The sequence below is a fragment of the Bombina bombina genome, chromosome 4, assembly GCF_027579735.1.
Source record: "Bombina bombina isolate aBomBom1 chromosome 4, aBomBom1.pri, whole genome shotgun sequence".
Lineage (NCBI taxonomy): Eukaryota > Metazoa > Chordata > Amphibia > Anura > Bombinatoridae > Bombina > Bombina bombina.
In genome coordinates, this window is record NC_069502.1 from 645,903,413 (window position 1) to 645,917,406 (window position 13,994).

General features: G+C 37.7%; 1 protein-coding gene across 6 annotated transcripts in view; it reads right to left on the reverse strand.

Moving 5' to 3' along the window:
- The window catches only part of LAMA2 (laminin subunit alpha 2), a 1,406,020-nt gene that overhangs the window by 720,515 nt on the left and 671,511 nt on the right, over window positions 1-13,994 (reverse strand). For all 6 annotated transcript variants that reach the window (XM_053710700.1, XM_053710701.1, XM_053710696.1 and 3 more), the window contains exon 13: window positions 4,149-4,250. In XM_053710700.1, the coding sequence (XP_053566675.1) occupies window positions 4,149-4,250 (102 nt within the window). The remainder of the gene's footprint in view (window positions 1-4,148; window positions 4,251-13,994) is intronic.

Consider the following 13,994-nt stretch of genomic DNA (forward strand, 5'->3'; position numbering starts at 1 on the left):
TGAGCAGTTATAAAAGTATAGACATAATTAAGACTATTATCATAGATACACTATAGGGGAGCAGGAAGTCATAAACAAGCTTTGATTTCCTGCATTGAAACCCCGAGAGCCATTTTACATAGATTCATGGGAAAAACAGGGTCTTGGCTCTACGGGTTGGACAGAGACTACTACACTCTGTCAAAAAAATATGCGGAGGAGAGAGGACTCATCCCTAACCGCACAAGAGTGGGGGGGGGGGGGCGGAGGCCGGCAAGCCATATCATATTTTTCAATTGCTAGTTAACTTATCTAACACGTTAAACAGCCCTAAATTCACTAAGAGAGAAATAGAGTATTAACATAATAACTCAACATCAGGTCTCACAGAAGAATTAACTAGTTAAACTCACTACAGGACACAGCCACCCAAACTGATTGTTGAGATGAATAGGTAGTTCACTACGATCGCAGTCAGCTCGCACTGCAACTGAACATAGTAAAGCTCCAGCGCTTGTAATATAGCTAAGTAGCTGTGGAATTACTGCAGTCAGCAAAATGACTGTGAGAGAGATATTTGACACATGTAAAAACATATGGTTTTCAATAATAGTCTTTCCCACACTAGTTAGGATCTATAATACCTGCTATAGTGCTGTAGTGGTTAAGTGACATTGAGAGTAATAAGCACGTTGCATGCACTCGAATCAGACATTCGCAATTTCGTGATGCAACATCCTACATAAATCTATACAAGGCAGGCCAGGGTCTACAACAGTTGGTACATTGCTCTAATGAACTAGGGAGATTGTGGGGAATAAACACTCTACAGCCACAAGCACATCCATGCACAACCCCAACAGAGGCAAAATGCTATTTCCTAGTATATAAGATATGGGAAAGCAGCCTTATTTTGTAGTGGGATTTGACTCAAACAGATATTCTATTATTATAGGCATTCCCAGCCGACAAGATTAATGTGCATCCACATAACAGATAGTGCTTTGCTAGATAATGGGGTACGCTGCATAGACTCACACCCTAGCCAGCCATGAGAGAATCCGACTGTGACACATTCATGCTAGAAGTCATCCACTTAGTTAAGAACAGGTAGCTGTTATCAGGAAGGCTATAGCAAGGAATAGAGACCTAAAGTAATATAACAGTATAGGTTATAGTACAACACTCCGCATATTCAATCATGCTCAGGGCCCTACTATTCAGTATGCAGACTATATAAATGTTGGGAAAACTAGTTACATATAGTGAATATTTTTCAACATGGAGCCAATAATAACCTACCAACAGGCTGAAACTATCAAAAGAGCAGGTATTAGTTAGGTTAAACTCACAGCTATGCGCAGTGGGACCTGACTTAAGTTGAAACTGTGGGATTACAATCATCTCCCTCAGTCATACATTCCTATTTTGTCTGGGTCTAGCAAAGAAGAGGTGAAGCACTCATAACAGTATTGCATAACACAGGTACATCCCCCAACTAGCAAGCATGTGGACAAACTTCAATGATGAGGTGAAAAAAAGAAAAAGAAAAAAAGAGGATAACCCATACATTTAAAACAGAAAGCACCCTACAGGAAATGGGGTACTAAAGGGCAGCAACAATTTGTAATACGTTATAAAATATTAGTAAAACAGTAATAGTGGCAACATGGATAGTCAACTAATAACTAGGTAATCGTCTTCAGTTCTATACATATTAGAAACATGTAGGGTTCAGGCTTAAATCTACACAGTATCAGACAATGATCCTCATAAACGAAGAGCCACCAACCCAGTTGTTATAAAGATATTTGACAAATCTAGAGCCTATATGAAGTCAGCATATATGGTAGGCCAGGTGATTTTGTAGTCCTGGGCATCTAGAGTCCATTGCTGTCTGTATACCATTACCCCACTCCGGTTCTCATGATGGTGCTAGGGAGCTGAGAATCTTCACGCACCATGCGATAGGCGCCAATCATGAGCACAGTCCCCATGCAGCTTACCACAATGTCCCAGTTCTTGCATATCCCCGGGGCGACACAGTGACAGACGGCCAACAGCAATTCACACGTGGCAGCAGGGCCATACTGAAGGAAGATGGCCGCCTTCCCAGCTACAGCTGAGCCAGCGGTAGCAGGCAACTCTCACCCGACCGCATCCACTGATGGGGAGTTCTCCAGCCACACAGGCGTTAGTTACAGGAGTTGGTAAGTAGCCGCACAGAGGGGTCGATGATCCACCGCCGTCACCAGGATCTCCCATGTTACCGTTCTGTAATAGCTGCTTCTCATAGAGAACGGGTTCGGTGGACAGGTCCTCAGCTTTCAGTTGTACCGCTCCGGGCCTTAATTCAGAAGTCATCTCTCCCTCCCCTTCAATCAGAGTATGGCTCACTTGCATGCGTCCAGCTTCAATCTTGGCCAGTAGACCATCAAATCTGCTAAGGATCTGCAGCCCATGGCTAGCGATTAGGGTCAGTATTGTGGCATAGAGATCCCCTTCCATAATTAGGAGAAATGGCGGCAAGTTAGATTTTTGCAGACCGTAATACCCAAATATAGGCACTTTATCCATTCCAACCGGGTGTATTACATGAGCCCCTAAGATGCCCAGTGATAGTTCAGTATGAAACTGTCAGTTTTTCCAAAGGAAAAATTGAGTAAATGTAAATAAAATAAAATAAGGTCAGGAGCCTCCTTGATGTGCGTCTCGTTGCTCTTGCTGCCAGCTCCGCCACCTAATATAGTTTTTTTAATTGGAAGTTATTTTAATTTTAGTATAATAGTTTAGAATAATAGTTCGGTTAGGTTGATTGATTTTTTTATTTCACAGGTAAGTTTTTATTTATTTTAAGATAGGGATATTGTAATTTTAATATAAAGTTAGAGGGTGATAGGTTTAGGGGTTAATAGTTTAATTTATTACTGGCAATGTGGGGGTTGGCGGTTTAGGGGTTATTAGGTTTATATAGTAGTGGCAATGTGGGGGTTGGCAGTTTAGGGGTTAATAGGTTTAGTTAGTGGCGGCGGTGTCGGGGAGCAGCGGAATAGGGATTAATGACTTTATTATAGTTGCGGGGATGTGCGAGAGCGGCAGATTAGGGATAATAAGTTTTAAATAGTGTTTGGGATGTGGGAGGGCCTCAATTTAAGGGTTAATATGTAGTTTATTGGTGTTTGTGTACTTTGTAACACTTTAGTTATGAGTTTTGTGAAACATTTTTGTTACACAAAATCCATAACTAACTGCTCTCAGATGGCGGAATGTATTGTGTCGGTATAGGCTGTAACACAAGTATTTTAGCCTCACCACACAACCTGTAATACCGGCGCTATGAAAATCCCTAGCAAAAACGTCATTTTTTTGAGCGCGGGATTGACGTTGCGTTACAGGCTAAAATGCTTGCGGTATAGCTATACCGACATGACTCGTAATGGCTGCAGTACTGTTTTTACGTTGAAATGGCCAATGTTTCAGCATTAAAACCGTAACGCACAACTTGAAATCTAGCCGTCTATTAATACCCATAGTATCCTCCACATAACCTCCAAGTACAATCAACTCAACACTTAAGGGACCCCTACATTACTCCCTCAGAACAATCTCCCTGCTGCTCAAGATGCACCCTACACTAGGTAGGTGTAATTAACAAAAACTGGTCATTCTGCATGTATTTATTTTGAAGTCAGAGTTGTGCTTTCAAATGTTACCTCTTCACAGTTTACTCTCAGGGTATCCTTGACATGACCTCCAAATACAATCAACTCAACACTTAAAGGAACCCACCATTAACCCTTGAGAAGAATCTCCCTGCTGCTCAAGGTACACCCTACACTAGGTAAGTGTAATTAATAAACTGGTCATTCCTCATATATTTATTATTAAGTCAGAGTTGTGCTTTAAAATGTTACCTCTTCAACATTTAAAGTTATATTGACCAGACCTGTGGGGTTGGTGCCTGTCTATTTAAGTAGATGTATTATACATGCTAACCTATACTACAATCAATTGCATTTTAACTAGAATGTCATATTTACCTTTCTTTATAAATCCATATGATCCAGAAAAGACTTGCATGTACAGTATGCCAAATATGGAAGGAATACAATATTTTTTCTACCACATATATATGTTCATATATAGCTACTGAAATTGGTATATTGTACCTCAAAAATGATATTTGGGTGTCTTGTTGACTCCACTGTGTTATCTCTTCCAGTTGCATCATAGGAAATTGTATAAGCCAGTTTTCCTCCAACTGCTGTTACCTAAATAAAGTAAAAATATATATTTATATTATTTCCATCAAACTTTTATTTTCACTTATGTTTCAAATGACTTATGCTAACAAGTTATCCAGTCTAAGAAAACTGTAACCCTATTAATGAAAAAAAAAATCTAAATAAACTCACAAGAGGACAGATACATTTTTAAATGCATTAGATATAATTTATATTTCTACATTCTCTAACAGTGCATATTTAGTTGTATAAATAATTTTAGTTAATTTCTATCTAACAAAATGTATATACTCTTTTATATAGTAAATCAGTTAATTTCTCATTTTAACACCAGTATCAATAAATGTACATCCTGCTGTGGCTTACAATAATATAACTTCAATAAGATGTCATTAATTACAAAATGTTTTAATGTGTAATCATGTATTCTTAATTTCACATGCGTTTCATAACCTGTAAACGTTTGTCCCACTGTCACCCTCATTTATTGCCCACACCTTTACTTTGTTATTGGGACGTGGTAAATTTTCTGGTGTATTAAAAAACAATTAACATCCCCTCTTTCCTTCATTCTTTTCCACTTGAGGACGTAATGGCAACTAATGATTCATCCATGTGTTTCAACTATTATTCCTTGTAAGAAAAACTGAGACTCTTACTTTCTTCCCACAATGCTCAGATGTGCTTAAGAGTGTGTGTGTGTGTGTGTGTGGGGGGGGGGGGTACTGACATATAATGAGAGAAAAAAAGAGGGACAACATAGTAGCTGTTTTTAAGAAGCTGAAATTCTGAAATATGATTAGGAAAAGCAACAACATTCATAAATGCTGTGTGTCATTAAACTCCTTGTATGTCTGTCTGCCTATCTATCTATCTATCTATCTATCTATCTATCTATCTATCTATCATCTATCTATCTATTTACAGAATGTCAACCCATGTGTCTGTTGTGAGAGTTCTATATAGTGTGTGATTTTATGTATCAGGAAAGTATGTATATACAGTATGTGTATTATATAGAGCTCAGAACAGGAACTTTAAGGGGATGATGTATTTGGTTAGGATAGTTTAATAGTTTGGATTAAGAATAGGTTTTAGTTTTTTATGATTGTGTTTTTTTTAATTATTGCTATTTTATGGGTTAAAGGCATAGGTAAAGTTGTGCACCTAGAGAGTTCACCTGCAGATCCATGAAAAGATAAAGATGGTGAAGGGAGTATCTACATTGTTGCAACTCATAATTATATGACAGTTGTAGGATCTTTGGCAAGTGTGTGACTTTGCCTTTTTGTTTAACCCTTTAGTAGAGTATAAACACATAAACCTAGATTCTAATCTTTTATGATTTAGCACATTAAAGGGATAGGAAAGTCAAAATTAAACTTGCATGATTCAGATAGAGCATGTTATTTTAAAACACTTTTAAATTAAATTCTATTTTCAAATGTGTTTCGTTCTCTTAGTATCCCTTGTTAAAAAATGAATATGCACATATCATACACTAGTGGGAGCTGCTGCTAATTGGTGCCTGCACACATTTGTCTCTTGTGATTGGCTAAATAGTCAGTAGTGCAATGCTGTCCCTTCAGCAATGGATAACAAAAGAATAAAGACAATTTGATAATATAATTAAATTGGAAAGTTGTTTACAATTGTATGTTCTATCTGAATCATAAAAGAAAATTTTGGGGTTTACTATCCCTTTAAGACTACTTAGTTAACACAGCTGTTTTGCAGCTTCCTAAACAATGTCATTTCAAACCATTAGTCATATGTTCTTGTTTATTTTATTTGAAATTAGAGAGCCTAATTGAGATGCATCAGTAATATCTCTGAAACATCTGAATTTCCAGTATTTGGACTGGGTATGCAAAAACCTATGGGGAACAGCCATTATGTAGGCTTTGAATGCAGTTTCTTTGATATTCCTAAAAAGGGCTATTCATGTTTGCCTAGATTAGTGTAAACTAGTGTAAAGTGCAAAGTGAAGTGTAAAGATATTAGTGCTATTGTGATGAAAATCAGTAGCGCTTTTATTTTTGTGCTCATATATATTACAAGTTCAAAGTAATATATTAGCATGAGTGAAAGTCTAGGACTTCGCACTTTACCTCAATGTTTGCTTCATTCTCTTATCGTTTTTGAAAGATCAGCAATGCACTACTATCTTTAAACGGATAGTCTAGTGAAAATTAAACTTCATTATTCAGATAGAGCATGCAATTTTAAGCAACTTTTTAATTTACTCCGATTATTAATGTTTCTTCATTCTCTTGACATCTTTATTTGAAATAGCAAGAATGTAAACTTAGGAGCCAGACTATTTTTGGTTCAGAACCTGAGTAGCGCTTGCTGATTGGTGGCTAAATGTAGAAAAACAAAGAAAAATTGATAATAGGAGTAAATTAGAAAGTTGCTTAACATTGATGCTCTGTCTGATTGATTAAGAAAACAATTGGTTTTCATATCCCTTTAATAATCAGGGACCTCAATTCACTCAGCATTCAAAACTATGCAATCCAAAACAATTCATTTTAAGCAATTGATTCATTAATATTTAAAGAGAGCTGCTTCATATTTTTGTAAATCAGTTCCATATTTTAAGAGGTTTAGAAATATTTTTGTCATTTAGAGAGTTTTTTTGTGAATCAGGGCTGTGGAATCTTTATTTTGCATTCACCGTATTTGCTGAATACCCTTCTGTATCATAGAATACAGTAGAGACCAGTGCTGTACTGCTGTAGCTCACTGTGTAGGTGGGAAGTAATTAGTCTTACTCAAAACATTTGAACTTGAGCAACTAAATTGCATCTGATATATAATAATGAATAAAATATGGATCACAGAAACTAACATTTTAAAGCACATTATAATATAATATACTGCGAGCAGTGAGCCACAGAAAACATTTGTCTATTTTTCAACATAGTATCAGACTGTATAGGGAATTCTTAATCTATTTTTATACAAATAGCCTTCGAACTTCATTAACTACCGCTGAGTACTGTTCTTATTTCAAATGAATTATAGTGCTTTCAATTGTTGCTGCAACAATATATTTGAATTTTACTGCTTTACCTTCACACAGCAGAGTTTACATCAGTTCCTGTGCTGGGAGAACATTTATATTTTACAAAATAAATTATCCTGATTTTTGAGACTAACACTTTATTAAAACTCTCTGCCACAATAATCTCTTGAGCTTTTTCAAGTACAGGAATACAGTATGTAAATGCATGCATGTACAGCAGAATATTCTTTTTTATTGCCACAATGCTTACTTTATTCCGTACTGGGTCTTCTGCATTGTAGCAGGTAAATTACCTTTTGGAATATAATTGCTATACATATACCCTATGATAACTCTGCTTACATTGCTCTCTCCCCTATCTCACCAGGCATGTGCTACAGGACAAAATCAACTTTAAGCCTGTCTGCCTCTCTGCAACACACAGTATAACTGCCATTGCTATTTTTTTTGCAAATCTTACATTTATGGTATATGCCTTTATTACCTTAAACACTCTCCTGTCTCTGTCTTCCACTTGTGATAAGAAAGTGCCATGTGCATTGTTTGTTGACACCTTGTGTTCATCCTGCTGTAATTTACGACCTATGCTAATTAGGTCCATTTGACTGTTATTACCCATAAACTGAATACCCTTAGATTGGTACATCAAGCTTGCTTGTTAGATCATTGCAGAATGCATAGTTCTCTAAGTGTGTTAGTTCATCGGTGTAGGAGTTATAACAAGGTGCGGACAACTTAGAAACATGTACGTTCTAATTATAATCTCCCTAAATTTCCCTGTAAACATACTACACCTTCTCCTGTCTGCCTTTACCTTTTTCTCCCTTCTCCTTAATTTCACAGCTCTTCCTTTAACAAACATCACTCATGCTATCCATATCTCTTCTTCTCTTCTATATTCCACCTCTGCAACACACATGCACTCTATTCCTAGCTCACATAACTCAGCCAACCAAGCTCCACTTATACTAAGCGTAGACACTAAGACAAGACGCACTCTCATCTTCTTTCTCTTACCATCTTTCTTCATCTTGCAGCTCAGGATGTCTCACCAAACCCAGGTCCACCCTCTGCTCAGTACCCCGATTGACACCTCCAAAACCTTGCCCACATAACCCTTGCAACCTAATTAACTGCACTTCTCTTATAACCCCACAATTATTTTGTGACTTTTGGAATGTACGCTCTGTATCCAATAAGCTCACTTCTATTTATGACCTATTTATTTCACAATCACTTACCCTGTTAGCCCTCATAGAAACTTGGCTCTCCTCCTTTAACGCAACTGCTGAGCCTCTCTGTCCTATGGCAGCCTGCACTTCAGTCACACTCCCAGGCCAGTAGATAGACAAAGAGGGAGAGTAGGCATTGTTCTCCATATTGTACTTCCCACTGCATTCCTTCTCCCCTTCTTTTTCTCATATTTTTTAGTTCATGCTATCCGCCTCTTCTCCCTGTAGCTCTCTGTGTTAATGTTATCTTTTGGCCCCCTAGCCCAGCATCACAATTCTAGACCACTTTGAAGCCTGGCTTCCACACTTCCTCTCTTGTAATGTTCCTTCTCTTATCTTAGGGGACTTCAACATATCCGTTGACAATTCTAACATACCTGCTTACTCTAAACATCTATCTCTTACTACCTCTTTTGGCCTGTCCCAGTGGAAAACATCTCCAACCCACTGTGAAGGCAACTCAATTGCATGGTCTTGACCAATCTCTGTGACGTTTCCAACTTTTCCAACTTCCCCTTTCTTTTCTATGTCCACCATCTACTAACTTTCTCTCTTACTCTACCTGCTGCATCCTTGCAGGCACCTAGAAAACTGCTACCTTACAGGAATTTAAATGACTTGGATCTTGCAGACATTTCTGCTCAAATGAATCCTCTACTCTCCAATAGACTTCCACTCAGCTCTGTTACACTGCCCCCTGCTAACAATACACCCTGATTTAAAATATATCCTGCCCCAGAATTGCAAGCAAAAATACACAGACTTCCACTCAGCTGTTACACTGCCTTCTGCTAACAATACAGCTTGATTTAAAATATATCCTGCCATATTTGTGTTTTATTTTCATCTACACACCTCATACCACTAACATGAATCCAAATATGATCATACTGTTATTCGTGATAACCATTTTCTCACTCCAATTTTGTTCACATCATTAGTCATTACCACCATAAGCACACACCTCAAACTAGAAAACAAATTATCACACACCATGGCCTGCTCTGTTGCTGTAACTTATCTGCTGAGTGCTGGTGAAGACTTATAAAAAATAGTCCTCCTACCCCCACCTCACAAAATTATAAAGTATCCCATTCACTATATGACCAAACAAAAATTATGTCAACATTCTTATTCCTTATGTGACTTGCTCTTGCAAATGATGTAGAGTCTAACCTTGGTCCCCCAACAAATTCCATTCCTAGCCTTCCAGCTAAAAAAGGCCTCTCCTTTTTGCACTGTAATATCTTACTACCAAAAAATTGATGCACTGCAACAATGGTGTTCACATTACAAGCCGAAATTCATTGTGATCTTTGAATCGTGGCTAACCGGAAAAATACCTGACTCTGCCATTGAAATACATGGATATTCATGCCATAGAAATGTCAGAGCAAAAAGAGGAGGCGGCATTGTAATTTATGTTGACAATTCCATAAAGTACACCCCTTACAAAAATGTAGCTCTCCTGCTACCTTTGATTTCCTTTCTGGCACAATTGAGATGCTGTGCAGTAAATCAATCATTGTTGCAGGAATCTACAGTCCACCTAGCTCCCCTGTGCATTCCCTTTCTGAAATAGCCAATCTCCTTAGTGAGACCATAGTTTAAAACCCAAAAAGTTAAATTTTGGTCTTTGGAGATTTTAATATTGATTGGCTGAATCCTAAAAATAATAGTTCTTGCTCGCTGTTTAAGACTAACACAATTAATCTCCTCCCCAACTCGCATAAACATTACATTACACCCTATGCATCTGCTTAAACCCCTTCATGTAAAATAAAGTATTATAATACTTGTGAGTATACCAGTCCTACTGCCAATAAGAATACCATTAGTCATCAACAAAAGCTATACTCAGTAACAAGTGTCACCCACTCAGCTTGGCACAACCTATGCAGCTGCTGTTGCCACCTTTAAAGTAAAATGAAAAAATGGCCAGTGAGGGGTAATGACCCTTTGCCAAGAAACAATGCCAGTACCTCTGCATATTTCTTCACCAGTGCATGTAAAATAAAGCAACACAATACCTGTTAAAAGTTGGAAAAGCCCCTTCCACAGAGGAATACCATCCCCTTTAACACTAGTCTAACAGTCAGTAACAAGTGTTCCCTAATAAGCTTTACACCTCATATATAGTTGCTGCTACAGTACTATCCATTCCCTCCTCTCCCTGGAGCACTAAAGCTGCATCAGTTCCCTGTTTCGATTAGGCAGATCCTGTCCAGGGTTTCACTCTCACCAGCCTGGCCTGTAAAAAGGATTATCCAAGTAGGAGATAAGGAGATTAATAGAGTAGGTGGGCTGCAATAATAATCCTTTTGTTTTATGTGACAACTTTGCTAGGCGTTAATTTACTTACAAATTGATTGATAGACTTAAGTGAGCGCTTCCATATTGAGATGAAAGGAGAACCCGCATTGAAACAGCTGCCCCTGCCCAGTGCCTACACCAAAGGTTAACATTTTTAGACACTACAAAGAATATATTTAAAAAGAAAACTCTACAGACAGCAACATAGGAATTTATTTTAAGCCAGGTTAACTTACTGAGGAGATTCAAATACTGTCGTTCCACTCTGTGGCCACTCAGTCAAAGACAGTGACCTAACAAGCTTCTTCCCTGGCTGCTCCCGTGCTAACTGCTGCTATTAGTTACCGCAATGTCTTACCCTGCCTGGACTCACTCTGCAGCTACTCACAGCAACATCCCGTGCTAACTGCCTACTGTCAGCTCTACATTAGTTAGCCAGTTAGATTCCATCAGTTAGTGCTATTCTTGACCCCAATGACTGCAATAATAATACAAAAAGAAAAGTATTTAAAAAAGAAATAAAAGTAAGAGCTCCCCAGTGCCTGTCTTATTGCCATGAAACGGCCCTTGCCAATTTGAAAGCACTCGGTATGTGTTGTAATAATGGGCGGGGCTAAGTTAACCAGGCAGCCCACCGGGCATATGCCCGGTATGCCCTATGGTCAGTCCAGGCCTGTCCTTAAATCATACAAATCTACCCTCAGCCTGGCCAAACAAGTCTATTTCTCCTCCCTTATGTTAACTTACACATCCAACCCCAGAAGGCTGTTCTCAACCTTCTACATCCGCCTGCACCTTTGCCCACAAGCAAACTCACTGCTTCGATTATTGCTGATCACTTCAAAAATAAATTGGCACAATTACAAAAGACATCCACCCCTCAAACACAGCTGTGAGTTCAGTGAGCTATATTACAAGGATATAATACCTTTTAGGAGATGATCACTCTGCTTTGGTATACTGTAAAGGTATTTCTCTAAAAAATTATAAACACCTAGCAGTTCAGATAGGGGAATGATCATCACATTTTCAAGACAGTGGGAGGGAATCAGATGATTCATGCAATCTTAGTTAAATACTGGGTCTACAGTTATAAACTTAAGACCGCCCAACAGAGAATACATTGGGCCTAGTAGTGACATCAGATAATTCCATACTCCTATAAAACATTGTAACTGCCCCCCAACATTAACATATTTAGACCCCACTCCAGACACTGTTAAGTGTTGCTAGGTAACTTAAAAAGAACAATGCTATATTATACAAATGCTATATTTTACATGTAAATTATATATTAACTGTATTACTAGCCATATCTATGAACTAACTATCTGTAATTTAAAGGGCCATAATACCCAAATGTTTAAACACTTGAAAGTGATGCAGCATAGCTGTAAAAAGCTGACTAGAAAATATCACCTGAACATCTCTATGTAAAAAAGAAAGATATTTTACCTCAAAAGTTCCTCAGTAGCCACATCCCATTGTAAAGGATTTCTAAGCAGCATATTAGTATGTCTGTCCCGGGACAACTGAAAGGATGAGCTTCGTGCACTCTCATATTATTTCACCAATCAGGTAAAGGAAGCGTACTATGAAATCTCATGAGGGTTAAGTCAAATCTCATGAGATCACAGTAAGAGTTCATGACCTCAGCACTGCTGATGCTGATTGGCTGCTGTTCATTTCTTCATTTTTTTTTAAAATGTTTTACCTGCAGCTGGGAGCAGCTGAGTATAACTTTTTACACAGAACTTACTCTGCTGAGCTGAGGAGATTGTGTGGTAAAATATCTTCCTTTTTTACTTAGAGATGCTCAGGTGATATTTTCCTGTCAGCTTTTTACAGTTATACTGCATCAGTTTCAAGTGATTTAGCATATGAGTATTATGTCCCTTTAAGTGTCCTGCAATTACTTGAATATCATGTATCAGTTAAACTAAATTCTGAAGTATACATGAGCTGGTTATACATAAAAAATACAACTACACTCAAGGATGATTTAAATATAGGAAATGACTGAGCTAAACTAACTCGAGGTATGGAGAAAAGTTGCAAATATACCTCAATCTCATTAAGGGATAACAAACCTTTTTCTATCCATATGAGCAACAATATCTATTCTGACCATAGTACTAAAACAACATGACATAGTAAATTATCATCTTACCACCAGTAAACATAAAATACTGCTTATAAACATGTAAAGGAAACAAGTGTCTAACCTGTAAAGAGACAACACAAATTATAATAACATAAAAAAGTATTAAGTTGTTTAGGCTGGATAGTCCCTAATTGATGTATACACTCTGCTTCCAATTGTAGTAGCTTCCAATTCCTGTCCCCCTCCTCTTCTCAATGGGGGGTCATGGTCAATGAGCATGAACCTTAAAGTGCCATAAAACATGTTGAGATCGGTGCATATCCTAAAAGGGCTAATTTAGTAAAAAATAGTTTGCATGAAAAATTTGTTTGAAAATTGCTGGCAAGTATTGTAAAATAATGTTCAAAAATAAGCAAAATAAGTAACATAGCCATGCTGGCTGGAGTAGTCCGATCCACCCCCTCTTATCAGTGTTTAGCATCAGAAACACAGGAATTTTATTTTAACTGTGTTCACAGCAGCTTATTTGCTCCATCAGATAATAACTGTTAAAGGGACACTAAACCCACATTTCTTTCTTTAATGATTCAGATAGAGCATGCAATGTTAAGCAACTTTCTAATTTACTCCTGTTATCAATTTGTCTTCGTTCTCTTGCTATCTTTATTTAAAAAGCAGGAATGTGATGCATAGGAGCCGGCACATTTTTGGTTGAGAACCTGGGTTATGCTTGCTTATTGGTGGGTACATTTTTAACCTCCAATAAGCAAGCACTATCCATGGTGCTGAACCTAAAATGGGCTGGCTGCTAAGATTTACATTCCTGCTTTTAAAATAAAGATAGCAAGAAAATGAAGAAAAATTGATAATAGGAGTAAATTAGAAAGTTGCTTAAAATTTCATGCTCTATCTGAATCACGAAAGAAAAAAAAAAATGGGTTCAGTATCCCTTAAAAGGCTTGCATTCTACTAAAGCAAAGATAGATATAGATACAGCCATACAAGGAAATGTGTGGGGGGGGGAGTTAGAGCTGTACAATTCGGAAACTTAAAAGAAAGGGTTAATGGCGAGGCACTGCAGTATACATTTG